This window comes from Cupressus sempervirens, chromosome 1 (assembly GCF_028749045.1).
Source record: "Cupressus sempervirens isolate cs-2001-9-10 chromosome 1, ASM2874904v1, whole genome shotgun sequence".
NCBI lineage: Eukaryota > Viridiplantae > Streptophyta > Pinopsida > Cupressales > Cupressaceae > Cupressus > Cupressus sempervirens.
In genome coordinates, this window is record NC_143118.1 from 241,858,382 (window position 1) to 241,881,439 (window position 23,058).

Consider the following 23,058-nt stretch of genomic DNA (forward strand, 5'->3'; position numbering starts at 1 on the left):
CCATCTATCAAATCACTAATGGTTCAACAAGGAAGACCGTGGCTCCTGATTCATTATCATTAGAGACTAAGAGTGGAGCTATCACTGCTACTGGAATAACGGATCGTGCATTTTAATTGAAATCTTTTAAAGAATATATTCATATTGATGATTGTGATCCTTCAGATGTTCATCATACTTCTAATGTGGATTCATAAATTAAGAACTATGGTTACCTAAATTTGGGTATAATTACATGTGATTCATTACATAAGCATTCAATTATATCTTCTCCTATTGAGATCACATCTAATGTTTCTCTTGATGATGCTTGTGTTGCTACAATTTTGGCTTCTAGTGATTCAGTGCAATAGGATATACATTGTCTTCCAAGTGTTGTTCCTTGGGATGACTACTTGAAAAACATTATGGGTTTGTTTGTGGAGTCCTGTCCTTTAAAATTTGGGAGACATAATTGAAAAAATTCATCCTCCCTTTGACGAAGATTATCCTTCTCTAGTTCTTGAGAGGGAAAACCTTGAACCCCTTCCTTATTCTCTACACGATCATCCTTCAAAGATTGGCATGATTGTGGATACTTTGGACCATCGTTTAAGAATGTCTTTTTACATTTAGAGGAGATACTTGATTCATTAGATGTTTTCTACATTCATCTTCGCTAGATCTTGGTTCATTATAATTAAAGTAGTCTGAAATATTATCTAGAAAACATATAAATATTTAGTTAGACTCCACGCAGGCTGATAACTGGGCTTATCACCATATTTACATCTGATTTTGTCCACTTGGCGAGGTTTTAGGATTTTATGTTTGTTCATAAACTCCGGGAGAATTTCAAGCTCCACTTTGTTCAAGTTGTCCCTCCACGAGAAAAGAAATTAGCACTTCCATCTCACTCCCAATGTCTGGTTTGTACGTAACAATAATTATCTGACTTTAAAATATTAAAAAATTGGTATAACCAATAATCATGTTGCCAAAATTTTGACCATCATGATTTACACAGCATTCGATAATTTTCAAAGGTATATGTAGGTACTCATCTTATTTTTTAAAAAGTTGATATCAAATTATAAATTTGTATGTGTGCATCCATGATTATGCAACATAACCATTAAAAAAATCCTGTTATGATAGTTTCACAAAACAAAAATTTATTCAGGGATATGCATTCGAAATCCCGCGAATAAAATTAAACATATATTTTCTACTATCCAAACTATCCTTAAAGCCACCAATTACATTGTCCTAGCAATCACTACCTACTACTAATGTGCAATGCTCTACACTACTGGCAAGGGCCCAGTTAGACCAAGCTGTCATACATTTTATCATTTGTCTTTCCCCCTGACTGTTTCCCTTGGATATAAAACCGAAGAATCCATGCATACAAAAATATCTCTCTCAATTCTGCATTAGGGGATGTACCAACCCCGTAACTCACTAAAGTAGATTATTATTATCAGTAGCAATAGAAGCGAAGCCAAGTTCTAAACATGGAGAGTATGTGTTGCAGTTTAGGAAAGCAAAATGACTACTAGTTTTTATCAGTTATCCATATTTGATGACATAAAAACAATTTAACTAGTGTGGGATTTGAGAAATGAAAGTCCTGGTTCCAACCGATCACTAAGAAATTGTCATTCCTACAGTACTTGTGCAAATTTAGCAATCAGAAATACAACACAGATTTTGCTGTGGTAATAGTAAATACCAAATACCATAACTTCAAAAAAAATATAAAATGAAAACAATACAACTCATCGTCACATAGCATAAATTATGGCATAGTCTAGAGCTTAGAATTTTTAACGTGACTCTCACAAAGTCTTGGAAATTATGATAACCTTCAATGTCTTCCTGCAGGAAACTTTTGTGAGGCCTCAGTTTCTGTTTAAAGTTGTGTATTTGAAGAGGAAACCATAGCCTACTTTATATTGGTGATTCACGTTTGAGTGACAGAATCTTCATCATCTGGGATGGATAAACGTGTAAAACTGCTGTCTTTATTTACAAGCAAGCGCCTGATGGTCTGAAGTTCTGATGCACTGCAAACATATATCAGACACGTCAGTATATATATTATCACATGATTCAAACTTCAAAAATCAAATAGTTAAATATTTCCAACCACTGCAGTGCTTTGTCTAGATGGGCATCCAACGAGGAGATGACATGAGGCATTTGATGCAGCACCTGGTCAAAGCAAAATCAGCGTGAGAAAACAATGGAGTGCTCCAAACGAAACCTTGATCTTACTATCTATTCAAGATGCACCTGTTCAGTGTTTTTGATACTTGGTGCTTTCCCAAGTAGATTCTTTGGAAGTCTCACTAGACCCTGCACTGTATCCATCACAAAAATCAAACAACGGCTTCTATTTTAATCTAATTTTCTTACAAGCATACAGCATTCTTAGAAACAAGCGTTACAAACAATTCTTTTATATGCAGCTTAATGACCGTTGACATTTTAAAACATCACAGAAACATTATAGACAATGTGCAACACAATCTCTAGCCCAGAACTGCAAGCAGCATGAGATGTGGTAGAATGACAAATGGTAGAAAGAAAATTTCCTAAGAACATTGAAAATGGGCATTAAATTGATAGAAAAGGCAAGCTATGCTCAAGTTGAAATAGCACTACAGATATATAAAGAGGCCTAGAAACAGAACTTATATACATTGGTCCTAGGGCACATGCCATGCATTTGAAGGCACAAAAGTAATCAAGAAAAGGCAAGCAAAAGAAGTAATTAAAACTACACCTGAGCCGGGGATGATTCTTCCATTAAGTGAAGCAAATTGGATGTTGACAACACAGCTTGGGATATCTGATCAGAAACCATGCCCTTTGTTCCTTCACGTGCTGACTTTGCCATTTCTTGTTCATAACCTCCAATCTGAGAACAGCCATGCTCATTTTCAGAGAATGGAACATATTTAGGCATCACTAAACGAAATCACTAGTCCATTATATTTGCTATTAAAGACAGAAATTCCATACTCTGCTACAAGATTGCTGAGAAGGTTTGGGTTTGGCTCACACTGGGCAAGAACAGAACCCATTTTTGTTCACTTTTTTAAAATTTTTTTTATTGAGTTGACAGGTAAGCCTGAAAACCTAACTCTAAAATAACTATCTCTTAGCGCTTCTGGATTTGATTGTGTGATGCTTAAAACACAAAATCAAATCCAGAAAATTGTGGTTCTCATAAAATTAACTTAAACCGTGTATATAAGTGGTTCTCTGAACTTGATTCCTGCTATTCAGCTGAATTATATATATAATAATATATTGGTGTCTTTTTAAGTCTTTTTGTATTAACATACCTTAACCCCAATTTTTTTTGTCATACTGGGGCACCGGGACTTAAACAAGCAACTTAGGTTTTAAACACAAAGTTGCATGGACACAGATATAGATACGTTATTTAATACGGATACAGCCATTTTTTAAAACTCCCAATATGAATACATCTGGATACAACATTCATTTAACACACACATATATTTAACAAAAATTTCAAAGTTATCAAATAAGATTTTCATTAATTTAAAAGAAATATAGCCACATAGTTTCTATATAAATGATTATAGGTTTTGTTTATACCAAAAAAAGCTTTCGAAAAAACATGATTGAAGCTTTTTAAAATTAAGTTCAGGAAAATTTATGTCAAATTGAAAAAAGAATCAAATTAAACAGTACCCAGCACAGTTAGAAAATCAAGGTTTTTGGCCACGGGTGGGTATGACACTCAATGTGTAACAACCTGTATCCATGCCATATCTGAAATGGGGATACGTGCCAGAGGCATATCAAGCTACTTTGTTTGAACAACAGTTTCATTGTATTGACTACATGTAACAGGTAAATCTTGGATTTGGTTTTGGTTCACCTAAATATTTAAGCACTGTGGTTGATGGGCAGGAATATGTATCTGAAAATATTGTATCGTAGTTGTATTAGAGTCTGAGTGATTTGAGAATCAAAATATACAAAACATACTTTGTCCAGAATTGTCAGAAAATGAGCTTCCACAATAAAGTGCCTAGGCTTACCGGTAACAATATTGATGATGTCATTGTCTCAGCTGATGCTTTAAGTCCAGAATGCTTTCATTGTTTATGGGAGAATCTAAACCCTTTTTAATGTAGTAACATTTTGACCTTTATGTTATGCCATAGCTTGCATGACTATGTGAACTTAATAGGAGCTTAATTTCTTTTGCACCTCCAAAATATGAAGCATTCTGTAATTTTTTGAGGCAAAATGGGAGTAGTTGTTTCTTGTCGATACCATATTGTTGATTTTTTATGACCGGAAATAACAGATAATGCACAGTAAGACACAATAAGTTATCCTAGAAAAACCCAGCAACAAATATATCACTTGCATATAATAAAAGAGCAGAAGACTGCTTTACGATTTGCCCAAACACTAGGCTAAACCAGAGAGATGATCATAGCACCTATCAATATGCAAACAATAATAAATATTCCTTCGTATCTATCTCTCAGAAAACAAAAGATATCTGTGTTCATGTGAATTCCTCTTGGAAAAATATATAAAATTGTCTTGACCCTTCATTGTCTTGCTGTCTACAAAGTGAAGACCTTTCGTTGTCTAAGCTCTTCATTGCCTTGAAGTTACAAATAAGATGATGTTATGTGTTGAGTTGGCTTCAATAATATATTTATTTATTTTGTATACAGGAGAGAAAGATAGCTCCTGCAGCTATAACATCAACACTTACTCTTAGCTAGGAAGGTATCTTTCTAGCTATCCATGTCATGGAGTCTCTCAACATGACACCCACAATGGCTACACCCATTTGGGGAAAAATATTTTGTCATGGAATCTCTCAATATGATAATGTCATGGAGTCACTCAACATAACACCCACAATGGTTATTTCCATTTGTAAAAAGAGTTTATTATGGAATCTCTCAACATGATAATGTCATGGAGTCACTCAACATGACACCCACAATGGCTAAATCTATTTGTGGACATGTACACAAGTGCTCATTACAGAGTCACTCAACGTGATGTCATCATGGAATCTCTCAACATGTCATCCACTATGGCTACTCCCATGAGTGGAAAGAAGCATGTGCACAAGAGCTCATCACAGAGTCACTGAACATGATGTCTGATGAGTGGATGTGTCATTATTTTGTTTCATGTTTTCTACCTTTACCCTTGTTTCTGTCCATGTTCCTGTCACCATTTAATGAAGGGATCTTAGTATTTAATAAAACATGAAAAGGAAATTAGGATTAACAAGTTATTGAAAAACATGAAAATTCTGATCCTTTTGATGTTAAAATGACTGGAAGTGAATGAATGGTCAATCCAGCTGTCAGGAATGCGGATAATGGACGAGATACCACAAAGAATAAATATGTTTTTAGTAGTTATTCTGCTGTTATTTTGGTATTGCCGAAGAAAGGCATTTGTTAAACAAAACTGTTCTTATTTCAGTATATAGTTGTTAATGGATAGGTTTAGATCTGTGGCCATTTTGTAAGTAATGCAATATGGTAGATATTGGTCAATAGTTATAACGAATTAACACTTAGCTATTACAATATAAATATGAATGTAAATCAAAGACAGAGACTTACCTTTTATCATATGAATATACTGCTCTTTAATCTATTTGGCATTTGATGGACTGTATGGTTGAAGTAGCGTTAAGGACTCGTGTGTATTGCTTTCCCCTGGTGACGGAGGATGCAGGGCCCCCTTGCTCATGTTATCAGGTGGCTACTTTTCAAGTGCGGAGTGGGTCATTATATGTTTTGTTCATGTTTTGTTATTTACAATTATGGCAGTGTGACTGAATAAAGCAATTTAGTTCATTTTTGGATTTGGTATTGGTTTGAAGAAATTATGAGTTTGCAGTATATGATACAGTCTATATGATAGAATATCTTTGGTGTAAACTGTAATATCATTCTTACATTCACAAGCCTAATTGGAATTTGTAGAATAAGGAAAACATCCTATTCAAAACATTCATAATTGATTTGATTCAATAGACTGTGATTTGTAAATTTGGACAGACATAACTGTGACCAATTGGCTGTGATTTATAACTCTGATAATTTTAGACTCTGTTCCACTTCCTGTCACTGCACAACCATTTTGTCCTCTCTCCTAAAGTGTAAAGTAAAGATCTTTTCGAGAGAAAACAACTTCATTAAATCTGAGTATAAATATAATTAATATTATAAAATGGTGTTCAGTGACAAGGCTTGATTAGAAGTAAGTGATTTGAGTTTAATTCTTTTAAGTGTGAATTCTTTTGAGCGTGAAAGTGAGTTTAATTCTTTTGAGTGTGAATTCATTTGAGTGTGAAAGTGAGTTTAATACTTTTAAATTCATTTGTTTGAAAGTGAGTTCAATTCTTCTAAGTGTAAAATTCAATTCATTAGTTAAAAAGTCTTAGATTTGGTTCTTCTACATGTGAATTGGAATGCATCCATAACCACTTGACATACTATATTCATCCCTTGAGCAAATAGCCACCATATCTCTCATCAGTTTACAAATCCTGGATTGCCACGTATAGGCGTAACTAAGAGTACTTGCATCCAAATTATATCCCGAATCAAACCAAAGAACTAGACCCCAGTTTTTGTCACAAGATTCAAGAATTGGCAGATTAACGGATTTCCGGATGATTGATTGATTAACAGAGGAACAAATGTGTTCCTTATAAAGAATTACAAAGACGTTGTTTCTAAAAGAAACAACGTAGACTGAAGACGGAATTAGAAACAAAACTAGAGACAGGATAGGAAACATTCCTATCTGGACTAAAGAAAAAAGAGACGGGATAGGAAACATTCCTATCTAGACTGAAAGACGGACTACAGACAAGTAGTTGACCATTATAGAAAGTATAAGATATTATCTTAATACCCTCCCTTAATGGTCAACGTACGGATGTCGGAACATTCTATGATAATTGAGACCCTCCTTGGATCTACAAAATGCTGAAACAAAGAAGCTTTGCCAGAAGAGTGCTATGACTCAAAATAAGTTGCATTTACAAAACTTCGTTTTTGTGGAAAAAACGGTAAAACCCAGAATCTCACACAACCTTGCGTATTATAGACAACTTGAAATGATTTTTGAGGAGAAAATCAACAAACCCAAAATCTCACGCAACCTTGCGTATTACAGACAACTTGAAATGATTTTTGAGGAGAAAATCAACAAACCCAGAAAAACAGAAACAAATTCAGAAGGCAAAAAATGCAGCTTCGCCTTGATCAGGACCCAGAGAAGTCGGACGCTGCCTAACACCCAGAACAAGTTGATCGGTGTTTCGATATTCGAAGATCGCGATGATGCGCTGCTTCCAGGTTCCATAATTGCGACCATTGAATTTGGAATTATGTTCGAGCAAAATATTTGTCAGAGATGCCATGGCACGTTTTTCAATGAAAAACTGTGAAAATCTGTGAAGGCACGTTCTTTGAGGCAAAAATACGAAAGACGCAGAAGAATTAGAGAATGACCCTGAAGAGAGCTCGAAAAACCCAAAAGGAATCTGCTGTCATTTTCTGGATCCGCTGGCTCGAAAATCAAGGCACCCAGAAAAAACGGACAACCCAGTTGAGCTCTCGAAAAACCCACCAAGAATTTGCAAACAAAATATTTTTTCGACCCCAAAAATTAGGGTTTCAAAAAAAACGGCCCTGGCTAAAAAAGGCTTGAAAAAACTTCAGATTTCTTGATAAAAATGGCAGATTTTTTCCAGGGAGAGCGCAAATGATGAAGAATGCAAACAAAATGAACTAATCCTTGACCCTACAATCGCGATTTTGCTATCAAATGAGCTGGAAAATATATGGACGCGAGTTGCTTCAAACGTGTGTGATTTGGACGCAATTTGCAGAAAAAAATTGCGAGCTTTCCCAAGGATACAGGCACAGATTTTGCAGACCAGGAGGCTGCAAAAAAGAGACGACTGTCATCGTGTGCAGATAATTTCAAAAGAAATTATAAATTTTTCGAAAAATTCCTTATCATGGCTCTGATACCATGTCACAAGATTCAAGAATTGGCAGATTAACTGATTTCCAGATGATTGATTGATTAACAGAGGAACAAATGTGTTCCTTATAAAGAATTACAAGGACGTTGTTTCTTTTTAGAAACAACGTAGACTGAAGACGGAATTAGTAACAAAACTAGAGACAGGATAGGAAACATTCCTATCTGGACTGAAGAAAAAAGAGACGGGATAGGAAACATTCCTATCTAGACTGAAAGACGGACTACAGACAAGTAGTTGACTATTATAGAAAGTATAAGATATTATCTTAATAGTTTTACCCTACAATGTCATCATGGAGCCTCTCAACATGACATTCGCCGTGGCTACTCCCATAAGTGGAAAGAAGGATGTACACAAAAGCTCAATATGGAGAAACTCAACATGATGTCATCATGAAGTCTCTTAACACGAAGTCCACTATGGCTACTCCCATGAGTGAGAAGAAGCAATACCTCTCAGAGGGTTTTCGTGTAATGAAATAACTTGCACAATAGAAGAAATAATATGAAATATTATATAAATACTTGATAATAACTGAGAGTAATAAGCCACTTCGAAGGGGCAACCTCCAAATATCTCCAATGAGAACATATTTCACAATATGATGTTGAAATAAGACTCACAACCTCCTATATATACCTAATTATGCTTAGGTTGAATAGACACAACCCTACATAACACTCAGGCTGACCTACCTACCTAAAATAATAATATAATAATGATAACATGACTTAATTAAGGATTAAGATAGCCACAAGTTGATTATTCATAACCCTATATACACCAATATTAAGGGCATAGCATGCCCCCTCTCTTGAAAGAAGCATTGTCCTCAATGCTAACCAAGTGTGGATTCTTTTGAATGAACTCCTCATCCTCCCATGTGGCCTCTTCAACTAGTAAGTTATTCCATTGGATGTGATATTGAGTCAAGGTTTTGTTCCTCAGCTTCTTCGTGCATGTTTGAAGAATGCACTATGGTTCCAAAATTATTCTTCCTTCTTCATCAAGTTCTGGTAGTACTGTTTGAGTAGGAATAGTTTGCCCAATTACCTTCTTCGAACAAGAAACATGAAAAACTGGATGTATCTTTGTTGTTGGTGGCAACTCAAGCTTGTAGGCAACACTACCAATCTTTTGCATGATTTGGTATGGTCCATAATAACTTGGAGACAACTTATTATTCTTTTTTTTGTTGCTTCATTGAGATTTGTTTATAAGACTGTAATCTCAAGACCCAATCCCCAACTTCAAAATTTCTTTCATTATAATGTTGGTCCGCTTGTTGTTTCATTCGATTTTGTGCCATAGCTAAATTCTCCTTGAGTCCTTAAAGTACCTGTTGTTGATGAAGCAAGTGGTCCTCTACTGCCTGAACTCTTGGTGACACCTTTAATGATGATGTGATGGAAGGAGGATGATATCCATAAAGTGCCAAAAATGGAGACAATTTTGATGAGCTATGAAAAGAAGTATTGTACCACCATTCTGCAAGAGGTAGCCAATCTACCCATTGAGATTGTTTTTTAGAAGTGAACAACATAGATATCCTTCCAAACATTTATCAACAACCTCAATTTGCCCATCTGATTGAGGATGGTATGAAGAACTATGAGCCAACTGAGTACCCAAACATGAGAATAAATCTTTCCAAAGGTGACTAGTAAAGATAGGATCACGATCACTAACAATAACCTTAGGTGTACCATATAGCTTTTGGATATTCTCCAAGAAAACTTTTGCCACTATACTTGTTGTAAAAGGATGTGATAATGCAATAAAATGTGCATATTTAGTGAGGCGATCAACTACTACCATGATGACATTATGACCTTTAGATTTGGGAAGCCCTGTGATGAGGTCCATGGATACCTCTTCCCAACGTTGGCTAGGAATAGATAAAGGCTGCAAGAGACCTGGTGTCTTAATTGTTTCCCCCTTATTTCTTTGACAAACCAAACATTCAGCCACAAATTTTTGAACATCACCTTTTAGCCTTTCCCAAAAAAAATCTTGCTTGACCCAATGATATGTCTTCAAAAATCTTGAATGACCACCAATTGGAGACTCATGTAGTTCTTTGAGAATCTTGTGTTTAAGACTGGAATTCTTGTAGAGATACAAGTGCTCTTTATACCAAAGAATATCTCCCTTTAAACAAAACTTATTTGAACTACTAAGGTCACTTTTTATTTGTTGGATGAGATTACTTGTTGCAACATCATTTTGCCACTCTTCTTTGGCTTCTACCACCCAATTTTCTTATAAGCTCTCATCAAATGCAAAAGTTTCTTAAGAAAGGTGCAGACGGATTTGTGGCCCAGCTATGTTCATTAGAAGTCTCTCAATCTAATGTCTTACTCATCTAGATTTACAAGCAATAATTGATTGTCACTCAGTGATTCTTGGAGATATGCCTAAAGGACTTCCTCCTAAGAGGGATCATGACCATGCCATACAACTAGTTCAAGGAAGCCAGCCACCAAACATCAAGCCTTATAGGTACCCATACATACAAAAAAGTGATATAGAAACAATTGTTGAGGAAATGCTAGAGGCAGGGATTATCAGGCATGGCCAAAGTGCTTACTCCTCCCCTGTTGTGATGGTGCGTAAGAAGGATGAAACTTGGTGCATGTGTCCAGATTATAGAGTGCTCTGATACCACTTGTGATGAAATAACTTGCACAATACAAGAAATAATATGAAATATTATATAAATACTTGATAATAACTGAGAGTAATAGGCCACTTTGAGGGGGCAACCTCCAAATATCTCCAATGAGAACACACTACACAATATGATGTTGAAATAAGACTCACAACCTCCTATATATACCTAATTATGCTTAGGTTGAATAGACACAACCCTACATAACACCTAGGCCGACCTACCTACCTAAACAATAATATAATAATGATAGCATGACTTAATTAAGGATTAAGGTAGCCACAAGTTGACTATTCATAACCCTATCTACACCAATATTAAGGGCATAGCATTTCGCCTCATATTTCTGTGTCTCAAAGAAATATGTATTTTAGAAAGAAGCAAGGATCAATGATCTTGAGACTCCCTACCAGCAAGGGAAACATTCTCCACAACACCAAGTAAAATCTCTGGGTACATCAACTAGATCAGTAGACTTGAATGGTACATCAAACTCTCTCTAAATGATAGAGGTATCGTCAGGAGATATGCCCATATCTTGATAAAACACTAAATAGTAATTGGCATACCTAGGATGCAAAAGCTACATAGGAATCTTGTTTCTTGAGGATCCTTTTTCACACAAGTCAAAACACATATAATTTCCGACCTATATGAAATGGACCTTCCTCTTCCCCCATATGACCACTCTGTAGCATTACAAGAACCCCCAGACACATCCAGTGGATTCCCAATATGTTGCCTCTCCTGCGACTCTCCTAATTGAATCGCAACAGATACATAACTCACGGCTAATATCAATACTCTTGGACTTTCACATCAATATAACTTCACAATAAACTATATCCACTCTCAACAGCAAGCTCAATGACCTAGGAAAATATACAAAACCATGCGCAGATACCACTGTTCTTCAAATATTCGGTCTAGTATTGCTTACGAAATATTTAATCATACCATAGTCAATTCAAATATGTTTGTCATATATATTTCGCTTCACAATCATCATCACATGAAATAAACTAGAAATAGCCACATAAAAGAAGCTTGATATTAAAATATTTTTACCTTTAAGAAACAAGTATTGGGTCCCATCTAAACAAAAGATTATTTGAGCCAAGGTTGAGAGTATAAGTTTATTTTATTATTTTATAAAGCATGTTCCAAACTGTAGTCTGTGATAGCCACCAGCTTATCGAAAATATGAACTGTTGGCTTCTAATCTGCTCTATTTGAACAAACCAGGCTATATGTTCAGAGAAGACTACCAAACACTGTGACTGGAATACCTCCAAAAATATTACTCTTGACAGGAACTATTCACAAACAGTCGGCTGCTGCTCTAAAGAAACTTGAAACGGCTCAACACAAAATTCACATCAATAAACTCTTCAATGTCTAATGTATTTAGTTCCAAACCTTCTGCAAACACATATAATTAAATTTCACCACACATTCGAGTATCTTAATTCTTGGGTGAATGGTTTGTAGACATTCCCAAGTATTGCTGAAACTACTCTAAGACAAATATCAAAATTTTCAGATCTCAACACTCTACTTAATTACAGTAGTTCCATGTCATATTACATTGACATGGATTCCCGACTTGTAGAGATTCCCAAGTATTGCTGAAGCTACTCTTAAGACAACTATCAAAATTTTCTGATGTCAACACTCTACTTAATTAGACTAGTTCCATGCCATATTACATTGCCATAGATTCCCGACTCTATTTCATGGCAACACAAAAAGTCCTCATCCTCATCTTTGCACAGAATTTGATTAGGTGAAGGCAGGGGCAACCAAGGTGACAGATCGTAATATGGATTACTACTCCCTTTACAGTTGTCACTAATGTGACTTGACACAGAATTATACGTTGTCAATTTACTCGGAGTCTATGGCAAAGGGAACTGTTGCACACCAAATTGATCCACAGACCTCCTTGGTACTTGAGCTGACCAAGACGACGAATCCCCAAGCCTGGAATCAACACTTTGTCATGGTAAAACGTCATTAGAGGTTTGCCTCAATTTTGGCGATGGAGATGGAGATCCTAAGCCCTTTGCTCCGAAAAAGATCCAACAAACTATCCCATCCCTTGTTTTTTGAATATTTGTTCCACCAAAGGCATCCTTCCTGATCGTTCCACTTCCAATCAAAATCCCTTGATATCAGACAGGAAGAGAAGAAGGCTTCATTTCTTGAATGAATCTGATCCTAATCTTGCTTTAACCCGCTTTGATACCATGTTGTTTTGTATGATTGGAAAAAAGTTGGTACAGAAATAACCGATAATGTACAGTAAGATGCAATGAATTATCCTGGGAAAACCCTCCAACTTGAGGGAGGAAAACCCAGGCAAAAAATATATTAATTATATACATAAGAAAGGATAGAACTCCTTTACAATCTGCCCAAACACTAGGCTAAACTGAAGTGATGATCGTATCACCTATCAATATGTAGAGAGTAATAAATAATCCTTATTATTGATCTCTCAGAAAACAAAAGATATCAATTTGTGTTCATACGAATTCCTCCTAGAAGAATATATAAAATTGTCTTGAACCTTCATTGTCTTGTCGTTGCAAAGTGAAGACCCTTCGTTGTCTTGACCCTTCATTGCCTTAAAGTTACAAAGAAGATGATGTTATGTGTTCAGTTGGCTTCAATAATATATTTATTTATTTCTAATACAAGAGAGAAAAATAGCTCTGGCAGCTATTTATTTCTTGTCAATACCATATTAGCCAAGCATATTAAATAAAAAAGAACCAAATGTGAGAATTTCGAGGAAAAATGTGAAATACATTTATATTTGAGAAAAAAAGGGAAATGACAGAATTATTTTTCAAGCAAGCATCCTAAAGCTTATCAATTGAACTTCATATAGAATTTTAGGTGAGAATAATAATTGGTATAGAATGAGTAGATCAACATTCATACAATCTCTCCAAGTAAAAAATGGCCATTTTATATGTACAGTCAAAATATGAAAAAAAAAAATGTTTAATTTACAATTTGGGGGTTGTAAGCTACTAGGTCTTTCCCTTATTTTCTAACAGAAAGTTCATCTTTCTTTTTAGCATAAACATAGAAAAATATGAAAAGTTAATATATAAGTTAAAATGATGCAGCGAATTTTTCTCATATGTTCGCATGAACATAGTGTTCATGTACATTGAAGAATATGGAAGGAACACGATGGGTTTCTGTGCGAGTTTGACGAGCTAGGGCTGCCATGCCCTAGCTCCGTTTTGAGTCTTCTGTGCATGCGTCTGCCGAGGAAGGTGGTCTAGTTGCCGTGAGGGTGGGTGACTGGTCTTTTGCGCCATTTTTTTGCAGGTTGTTCTCTGGTCTTGGGTCGGTCTGCGGGCTGTGAGGACGGTGGGGCGCGCGATGCCTAGTTCGTCGTCCCCTTCTGTGTTTTCTCCAGGCCGGGGGTAGAATGACGAGGGGTGAGCCGTCAGGGGTCTCACCTGACATTGTTTTGCATGATGCGGAGGACATGCATCTGCCAAATCAAGCGGCGAGGGTGTTTGATAATGCCCTTTTTTCTCAGAGTTCAGGAGTTATAGCATCTAATCCGTCTAGCAGCTCTCGGATCACAAAGATTAACGGGTGCTTGGAGCAGTGCAAAGAAAGACCTAAATTGGTAATCCCTTACGAGTTGATTGCTGAGGATGTGGAATACTATTCAAAGCATTCACTGTACTGTAAATTTCTGGGTTTAAGAGTATCCCTCCAATTTCTAGAAAACTGGGCTCAGAGAGTCTGGGAGCCAGAGGGTGAAATGGATGTCACGTTGCTTGCAAACAACTTTTTCATGGTTACATTCACCTGCATGGCAGATCGTAGTAGGGTTTTTGAGGGCGGGCCTTATTTTTACAAGCAGGTTGGACTGTTTGTTAAGCCATGGCATGCAGGCTTTAACCCCTCTGAGGAGCTTCCGAATCGGGTTCCAGTGTGGGTTCGGCTACCCAAATTTCCAATAGAGTGTTGTCGAGAAGGTGTTTTCCATATGCTCGCTTCGATGTTGGGGAAAACAATTGGGTCCTCAACCCAAACCCTTGGGAAAAGGGTTATGACTTTTGCTCGAATCTGTGTGGAGCTTGATTTGAGTAGACCATTGCCAGATGAAGTTGAATTGTGTGTGGGCTCACATTCTTGGGTGCAGCAACTCGATTATGAGACCCTTCCCTTCCGGTGCCGACTTTGTCATGAATATGGCCACCTGCTGCGTAGGTGCCCGAAGGCCAAGCCGGTTGATCTGCAACCTCCGACCCCTCCTCGTCACAATCTTGGGGCTGATAAAGGGAAGAAGCCAAATTCAGGAGAGGAAAAGGATGTTGAGGGCTTTGTACAAGTCAAGGCTCACAACCGTAATAGAGGTCAAAAGAGGACTTTGATGGAGAGACAGAAGGAGGATACCTTTAATAGATTTGAAGTCCTAGATGAGCTGGGGCAGCAAGAAGTTATTCCGGGATCTAGTAGCTTGGCTCAATTGGTTGTGGAGCCTGATCAGGAGATTGTCTCTTCCGACCCTCCTCCTGCTCCACAGGTTGAACCTACTATGCCTATGGTCACTGATGAGCAGGCAGGGGCTCAAGTGTCTATGGGGTTAAATGTTGGTTGGGATCAAGAAGCAAGGGGCGCGGCCCTTCCTGCAAGGTGTGTAGTTTCGGATATGGATAAGCGTGGCAAGTCTTCTCCTCACTTGGGTATTCTTCAGAAGGATGGCAAGAAGGGGGTTTCTGAGAAAAGTGGTAAAAGTGGGCATAAGAAGGACATGGAGAAGATTAAGATGATTGGTGAGAATCTGGTGGAGTCAGGAGCTGTCAAGACCTTGGATTCTCATTTCCCAACTTCCCAGAAATGATCATTATTTCATGGAATGCAAGGGGCTTGAACAACGGCCCTAGACAAAAAGTTGTTCGAGATTTGGTTAGAATTCATTCTCCTGATGTTCTTTTTCTTCAGGAGACCAAAGTTTCTGTTGAGAGTATGATGAGTATAGCTCCTAAATTGTGGAAGAATGGTCAATGTCAGTGCATTGGAGCGCAGGGATCTTCGGGGGGGGTAGCTTGCCTCTGGAACCCTCGAAAGATCCAGCCTATGTGGTGGATATCCTTTAGATCTTCTATTTCCTTGGTCTCTCTATGCTACGAATCAGGAGAGTCTGTTCTTCTCTCCAACATTTATGCCCCTGTTGAGCTCCAAGGTAAGATCCTTACATGGAATAATATTCATTTTGTTCGTGGGTTATTTCCTTATCTACCATGGATTATTGCTGGAGATTTTAATGCTATTCTGGATCTCTCTGAAAAACGGGGGGGTATCGCAAGACTTGAGCCCTCCTCTGTGCTTCTTCGAGATAACATTTCGACACTCAATCTTGTTGATATCAAGCCTAGTAATGGCCAGTTCACCTGGAATAATAGAAGAATAGGAGATAATTGCATTGCGGAAAGACTAGATCGCTTCATGGTGTCCTGTTTTTGGGTGGGTGGATTATGGTCATCCAGGTCTGAGATTTTAGATTGGAGAGGGTCGGATCACTGGCCCATTAAGTTAGCTATTTCCTCCAACCGGGTGCCTCAAAAGCCACCTTTTAAATTCCAGCTTATGTGGTTAAGGGACCCTAACCTATATGGCTATGTTGCTGAGTGGTGGAAGGATGGTAGACCTACCTTTGGTACAGCAATGTATATCTTTGCCAAACTCCTACAATATGTTAAATTTCAGCTTAAAAGATGGAACAGGTATTGCTTTGGTAATATTTTCCAAGAGAAATATGTGGCCCAAGCTGAGTTGAATGATATTACCAGGTTGTTAAGGGAAGAAGGGGTGTCAGATTATTTGTTGCAGGAGGAAGCTAGGGCTCTGAAAACTTTGGAGGAGTGGGAACTGAGAGAGGAAATCTACTGGAAACAAAAAGCTCGTATTGTGTGGCTTCACGAAGGTGATAAGAATACTGCTTTCTTCTTCAATTCAGTTAAGGCCAAACAACATGGTAACTTCATATCAACCTTGGTGAATGCTAGGGGAGAAACGCTCTCTTCTTCTCAAGATATTTTCAGCGAAGCTGTTCAGTATTTTGAGTCTTTATTTAGGGAGGTTTCACAAGGGGAATCGGTTGAAGAGGCCCAGGTCCTTTCTTGTATTCCTTCTTTAGTCTCTTTGGAAATGAAAGAGCATCTTATGAGTGTCATCTCTCTGGAGGAATTAGAGGGGACTGTTTTCCAAATGAAGAAAGGAAAAGCTCCAGGTCCAGACGGCTTTCCGATTGAGTTCTTCCAGGAATTTTGGGATATTATCAAGATAGATTTACTGGCAGTTGTTCAGGAATCCCAGAGAAACAAGCAAATGCTCCGGGCTCTGAATTCTACTTTCCTTGCTCTCATCCCCAAGGAGGAAGGGGCTGATTGGATTAGTTAATTTCGCCCTATCTCTTTATGCAATGTTGTTTATAAAATTATATGTAAGCTGATAGCTAACAGGTTAAAAAAGTGGCTTCCCAAGTTAATTTCTGAAGAACAGAGTGGTTTTGTGACGGGGCGCCAGATCCTGGATGGGGTGGTTGTGGCGACTAAGACTATTCACTCTATGGCCATTTCTAAAGACAAGGCTATGTTCATTAAGTTGGACATGGCTAAGGCATATGACAGAGTTCGTTGGTCATTTCTCCAAAGGATTCTGGGTGCCTTTGGTTTTGAGGAGGATTGGATTCGGTGGGTTTTGAGTTGTGTGAATTCGACTTCTTTCTCAGTCTTGATTAATGGGGAACACTCTAATCTCTTTGATGCTTCTCGGGGTTTACGGCAAGGCGATTCCCTATCTCCTTATCTGTTTCTTCTTTTGGCAGAAGGCCTGGGCCGGTTGATAAATAATAATGTGGAAGGGGGCTTTATTCAGGGATGGCAATGGGGTGGAGGTCTCCTTGTGCAATCTCACCTACAGTTTGTGGATGATACAGCCTTGATGGGTATGGCGACCATTCGGGAGGCTTCTAATATACGCAGGGTGTTGGATGTTTATCTTGCTGCTTCAGGTCAGATGATTAATGAGGACAAATCTTCCATTTATTTCTTTAATACTCCACCTTCTATTCAGAGGAGAATCGCTCATATTCTCAGATTCCAAGTTGGAAGTCTTCCGATGTTATACCTCGGCATTCCTATCTCTGGTGGTAGGCATTCTAAGGAATCATGGCAGGTTATTCTTGATAAGTTCCAGGCCAAAGTTACTCATTGGACTCACCGCTGGCTATCCTTTGCGAGACGAGTCCAACTGATTCAATCTATGGTTCAAGCTCTTCCTCTCTATAGGAGTATGGTTCAGGTGGCGCCGTTGAGCTTTGTTAGGGAATTGGATTCCTTAGCAAGACAATTTTTATAGGCTGGTAATCTATCTTCAACCAAGTGGAGTCTTGTCAGATGGGAGGTTGTTTGTAGTCCAAAACGGTTTGGTGGTCTTGGCTTACGGCAATCAGTGCTGACTGGTACTGCTCTGGCTGCTAAATTGTATTGGCGTTGGTGTGTGGAAAAGGAACAGGTCTGGGCTAGGATTTTGTCTCTAAAGTACCTTCCAAGGATCCCCCATAATGATATTCCTCGGTATGGCTTGTGTGGGAAAGGCTCTGTGATTTGGAGTACTCTCAAGAAAGGAGCGGTGCTCATTAAGGGTGGCTTACACTGGATCTACAAGAGTGGCTCAGAGGCTCAGTTCTGGCATGATGCTTGGGATGGGTATCCTCCCTTGGTTGTTCAGTATCCTCATTTGCACAGGCTGGCTCAGAGTTTTTGTGATGCTGGATGGTCTAGAATGTGCGACTTTAAATCCTTTACCCCTCAGGGTCAGCTGGTGGAGGCAAGGTGGAAGAATCCGGAGGAGTGGCCTATTTTTGGTTCGGAAGCGGAGCGGGCTGAGCTCCAGTTCATTCTTTCAAGGCAGGACTGTAATGCCCTTAGGGGTGTGGATGTGTTGGCCTGGTCCCCTAATCCCAAGGGCGTTTATACTGTTTCCTCTAGTTATCAGGAGTTGATCTCCCAGCAGCTGGTGGGAGGGGAGGTTCATTGGGGGAAGAAAGTTTGGAATTAGTTTTCTTGGCCAAAATGTAACTGCTTTATTTGGACCTTGGCTTGGAACAGGTGCCTGACATGGGACAATATTCGAAAGAGGGGTTTTTCCAGCCCGTCGAGATGTATCCTGTGTAGTAGTGGGGAAGAAGACTCTATGCATTTATTCTTCCAATGCTCTTTCACTCTACAGTTATGGCACTTTTGGTGGGAGGTTTCGAAACGCCCATGCATTCACGCCTCCTCTCTGACGGAGTTTTGGTTGAGACTGGGGAGGCCCCCGTCCCTGGCTTCCTTTTTGCAGGATGTTTGGTATACTGGGCCTACCTTTTTGCTTTGGCAAGTCTGGTTGGAACGAAATCGGAGAATATTTCGGGGAGAAGCTTTGGGGATTCAGTAGGTTTGGAGTAGAATTCTGGGAATGATTCAAGACACAGTCTTAGCTAAAAGTGAGGTGGTGATGCCTCTCGAGAGGGACGATGCTGTAATGGTTGACAGGTTTGGAATTCAAGGAATTTCTCTAGACTCGGCCTGTGTTAGGAGAGGCAGAAGGGGGAAACATAAAGTCCAAAGGATAGGGAAGTGGATGTCCCCTCCGGATGGCATTTTGAAAGTTAATACTGATGGTTCATCTAGGGGAAACCCAGGGCCTGCTGGTATAGGTGGGATTGGCAAGGACTCTTCTGGAAGGGTGGTTTTTATATTCTCAGTCAATAAAGGGATGCAAACTGTTAATAGAATGGAAGGATTGGCTATTCTTTATGCTTTGCAGAGGGCATATGCTTTGGGGTGGCGCAAGGTGATTTGTGAATCTGACTCTCAGGTTCTTATGAATCTTCTACTTGAGAGGAAGTGTGCGGATGTTAGTTGGGAGTTGTCTTTGATAGTGCAACAGATTTTACAGGTTAGTTCTATGATGGATTCAGTGTCTTATACCCATGGAGTGGAATAGGGCAGCTGATAGTTTGGCAAAGTGGGCATCTGGAAATGTAGATGGTTGGCGGATTGATGAGTGGGAGCAGCTGCCAGGTGAGTTACGTCAAGACTTGGAGAGAACGGTGACAAAGGATGTAAGTGGAACCAGGGAGAGTTGATTTTGCTTCTATGGTTTTTCTGTGGTTTCTAGTGTTTCCTGGGGTTTAGGCCCTGTTCTGTTTTGTACTGATTTGATCTCTTATTCAATAAAGTTTTTACCCCTCTTTTTTCAAAAAAAATGATGCAGCGAGTAAGTTTAGTGTCAGGGCAACAAGTATTTTTCACCAAGGGAGCTACTATTCATGTCAAATCTTTCTGGAAGCACGTGTCAGTCTATCCAGCAAGGTGGACAGTGGAAAAATGCTAACTATAACTAAGGAGTTTATGTCAGTGAAAACACCACATATCACTGAAAGGAATCCCATGCAAAATCACTTGCTTCTCTGTTTTCAAAGGGAGAGAAAGAGGGCATTGAGACAATCAAGGTTTGGATATCAACTTGCATTGGATCTTTCCCTTGTAATAGAGAATGTATGAATTGAATGAACAACAAATTAGCTCAGTACAATATAGGCTGGTCTTCAGAAATTATAACTCGGTTCCTCAAGTGTGTAGGTTAAGAGCATTGAAGACATGGATGAAGAAATAATGAAAATAATAAATTAAGTTAAAAAAGGTCTGTACAAAATAAAATCTTAAAGACAACACGGTAACAATGTAAAACAACACAGAATTTTAATATCCTATTTCTCCTGAAGAAAATATCCTACGTCTGTGTTGGAGGGGCAGGAAGCATTATATTCTTTGGCTCTGAAGCTGGGGAAGAGAGTGGGAACAAAGTAAATGGAAGCAGAGGGCAAGATTGCAGGCAGAAATATTTTTCATAGTTATCTACAGCAGCGGGGGTAAAGGGAGAGGAGAGGGAGGGGAAGGGGGATTCCGTTGTAATTAGTATCCATTAAGGGTATGCCATATTACGTATAGATTTATTTACCAAAAATTGCTAGTATAGAAATGGGGATGTGATTTTTGTTCATATAGTGTTGTTTGCTAATGACAATGGTATTTTCTCAATGTTGAACGATACATATGAAAAAAACTGTGGAAGAAAAGTTTTTTTGTTTAAAACTTGTTCTCAAAATAATGTTCTTCATGTATACAGTGGAGAGCAACAATTATGCATCAATAACAGATAACAAGTGCATGCTATCAAGTGTAAGGAGAATATGCGAGGAGAAATCTCCTAAACATCTTAGCAAATGAGACTTCTTGAATAGCTGCATGTGCAACTCTCTTCATGAATCCTGAGGCAGTAGCACTTATCCACATGAAACATCTGTTTAAGAGGCTGTAACTAAAGGCTATAAAAAGTCAAAATAAGCCACTACATGCTAAGTTCCGAGGAGCAACACACTGGAGAACTCTCTAACTTTAAATCTCTTCCACTCAAAAAGTCTTTCTTGACAGACTGGAATTTGTAATTCAGGTAGCCCTTGGAATTCCTAAGGTAAATACTAAAATATATAATCTCAGATTATGCAAATCCCTATAGGTTCAATAGTTCCTGACCAAAAAAAATTTGCTCAAGTATATAACTTATACACCATAGCTAACAATATGATAAGTCCTTGGTAATAATTCTTTCGTGCAATTCAAAAATAACGAGAAACAGAGAATGCCCACATCAAGATATTGGAGGTGCTGCCAAATTCTAAACATTGTTTGCAGAATTTGATCCTGCAACCTGTCGTGACCTCTCTCCTGCGTATGGTTAACTTCCCAACATCCCTGTACACTTCGGAGGAAAGAATACCTTTATACTCAACAGGAATCTTTCAAGAAGTTAATCTTAATCACAGACAAAACAAATGCCAGAACAACTTCTCTCTACTTAATTTTTTGCAGAAATGGACAGTTTTCAAAGGCATCACATATGAAATCATACCCGATTCAACTAAATAACCTACCGTAAGACATAAAACAATCTACTATAAGTTAAAAAATATTTAAATATATCAGTCCATTGCTGCACATTCTGGTAATGGGTGTCGCAGCTTGAGCAAATACTTTGGAGAAGGCTTGCGGTGACAACGAGTATAAGTTTATGGTATGGTAATAAGAACCCAATACAAAATTCATTGGACACTGAATCAGAGATGAACATACAAAATACTAACCCATACAGAATTATGTAACACATGATATGGGTAATCCATTTCAGATGGAAGGGCAACAGGAGGAGTTCCGACGATCTTGTTTGTACTTCTCTAGCATTCCATGAAGTATTTTTACAAAATTGACTGTAAACAATTAATTCAGAACACAATACTGACGATGTAAAGGATAACCTATTTGAAACTTTCGTCTGAGGAAAGCAATCCGAACATATACATTAAGTTTTGAATTTGGTGTTCCAGATTTCATTTATGTAAGAAACCCTGATTAAAATTTTGCAGAAAAGCCGCCTCTATTATTTTGATTGAGTGGATTGTTACAAATGCAAACCCTAATACCTTCGGCTTTTTCCTGCCCTAATTTAGCAGAAAAATATGAAGAACCGTGGACTACATTGCATAGTCGGTATGTACAGAGCGGTGGCAGCAGCCTAAGAATCTAACTGGATAGAATCCAGCCGGTAAATATTTTAAAGAATTTAAAACAACAGAGAAAGTAGCTCATCCGCAGTTTCTTACCAGAAGCTCGCTAGCTCAACAAAAAGAGAAATCAATGTCATCGCATGGTGTAGTTTTGCAATCTACCTTGCAACATGTAGCATACCAATTACGGCCCTTGCGCGAACCGTCGACAAGAGCTGGGAAAAATAAATGAGTGCTCTCTGAGTTAAAGAGAGCTACTCGGTATTCTCAAAATTAGGATGTAGATTTTAGAAGCAGAAGAAATTAGCAGAGATAGTGGAATTTGGCCGGAGGTGGGTAGTAAATGTCTCATGTTTGAGCCACAATTCATTCATGTTATGTGTTACACAATGGTATTATTTAAGTATAAAGTAGCTAGTCGCATGTTATGATGTCTTTGAGTTAAAGAGTGCTACTCGGTACTCTCAATATTAGGAGGTAGATTTTAGAAGCAAAAGAAATTAGCAGAAATAGTGGAATTGGGCCGAAGGTAGTTAGTAAATGTCCTATGTTTGAGCCACCTGCTAATTCATTCATGTTATGTGTTACACAATAGTATTATTTAAGTACAAAGTAGTTAGTCACATGTTATGATGGAACAAGGCCTAGTGATGG

At 38.3% G+C, this 23,058-nt stretch overlaps 1 protein-coding gene across 2 annotated transcripts; it reads right to left on the minus strand.

Moving 5' to 3' along the window:
• Positions 1-1,595: 1,595 nt before the first annotated feature.
• On the minus strand, positions 1,596-22,778 carry TOM2B (tobamovirus multiplication 2B). 2 transcript variants are annotated; one of them, XM_089821891.1, is made up of 5 exons: positions 22,501-22,778; positions 2,771-2,905; positions 2,278-2,340; positions 2,132-2,196; positions 1,596-2,048 (listed from the first exon to the last, which is right to left on the minus strand). In XM_089821891.1, the coding sequence occupies exons 2-5, from the start codon at positions 2,882-2,884 to the stop codon at positions 1,946-1,948; spliced, it is 345 nt and encodes a 114-aa protein (XP_089678017.1). In that variant the 5' UTR covers positions 2,885-2,905; positions 22,501-22,778; the 3' UTR covers positions 1,596-1,945. The 2 variants fall into 2 exon arrangements, with proteins under 2 accessions (XP_089678017.1, XP_089678024.1); XM_089821898.1 differs by having other exon boundaries at positions 22,567-22,704.
• Between the last annotated feature and the right edge of the window lie 280 nt (positions 22,779-23,058).

Bases quoted from the DNA above. Each gene is read 5' to 3' on its own strand.
- TOM2B (XM_089821891.1), bottom strand. From the start codon at position 2,884: ATGGCAAAGTCAGCACGTGAAGGAACAAAGGGCATGGTTTCTGATCAG. The intron at 2,341-2,770 runs GTGTAGTTTTAA...GATACAGTGCAG, and splicing joins AAGAATCATCCCCGGCTCAG to GGTCTAGTGAGACTTCCAAA. The intron at 2,197-2,277 runs GTGCATCTTGAA...TGCTTTGACCAG, and splicing joins GTATCAAAAACACTGAACAG to GTGCTGCATCAAATGCCTCA.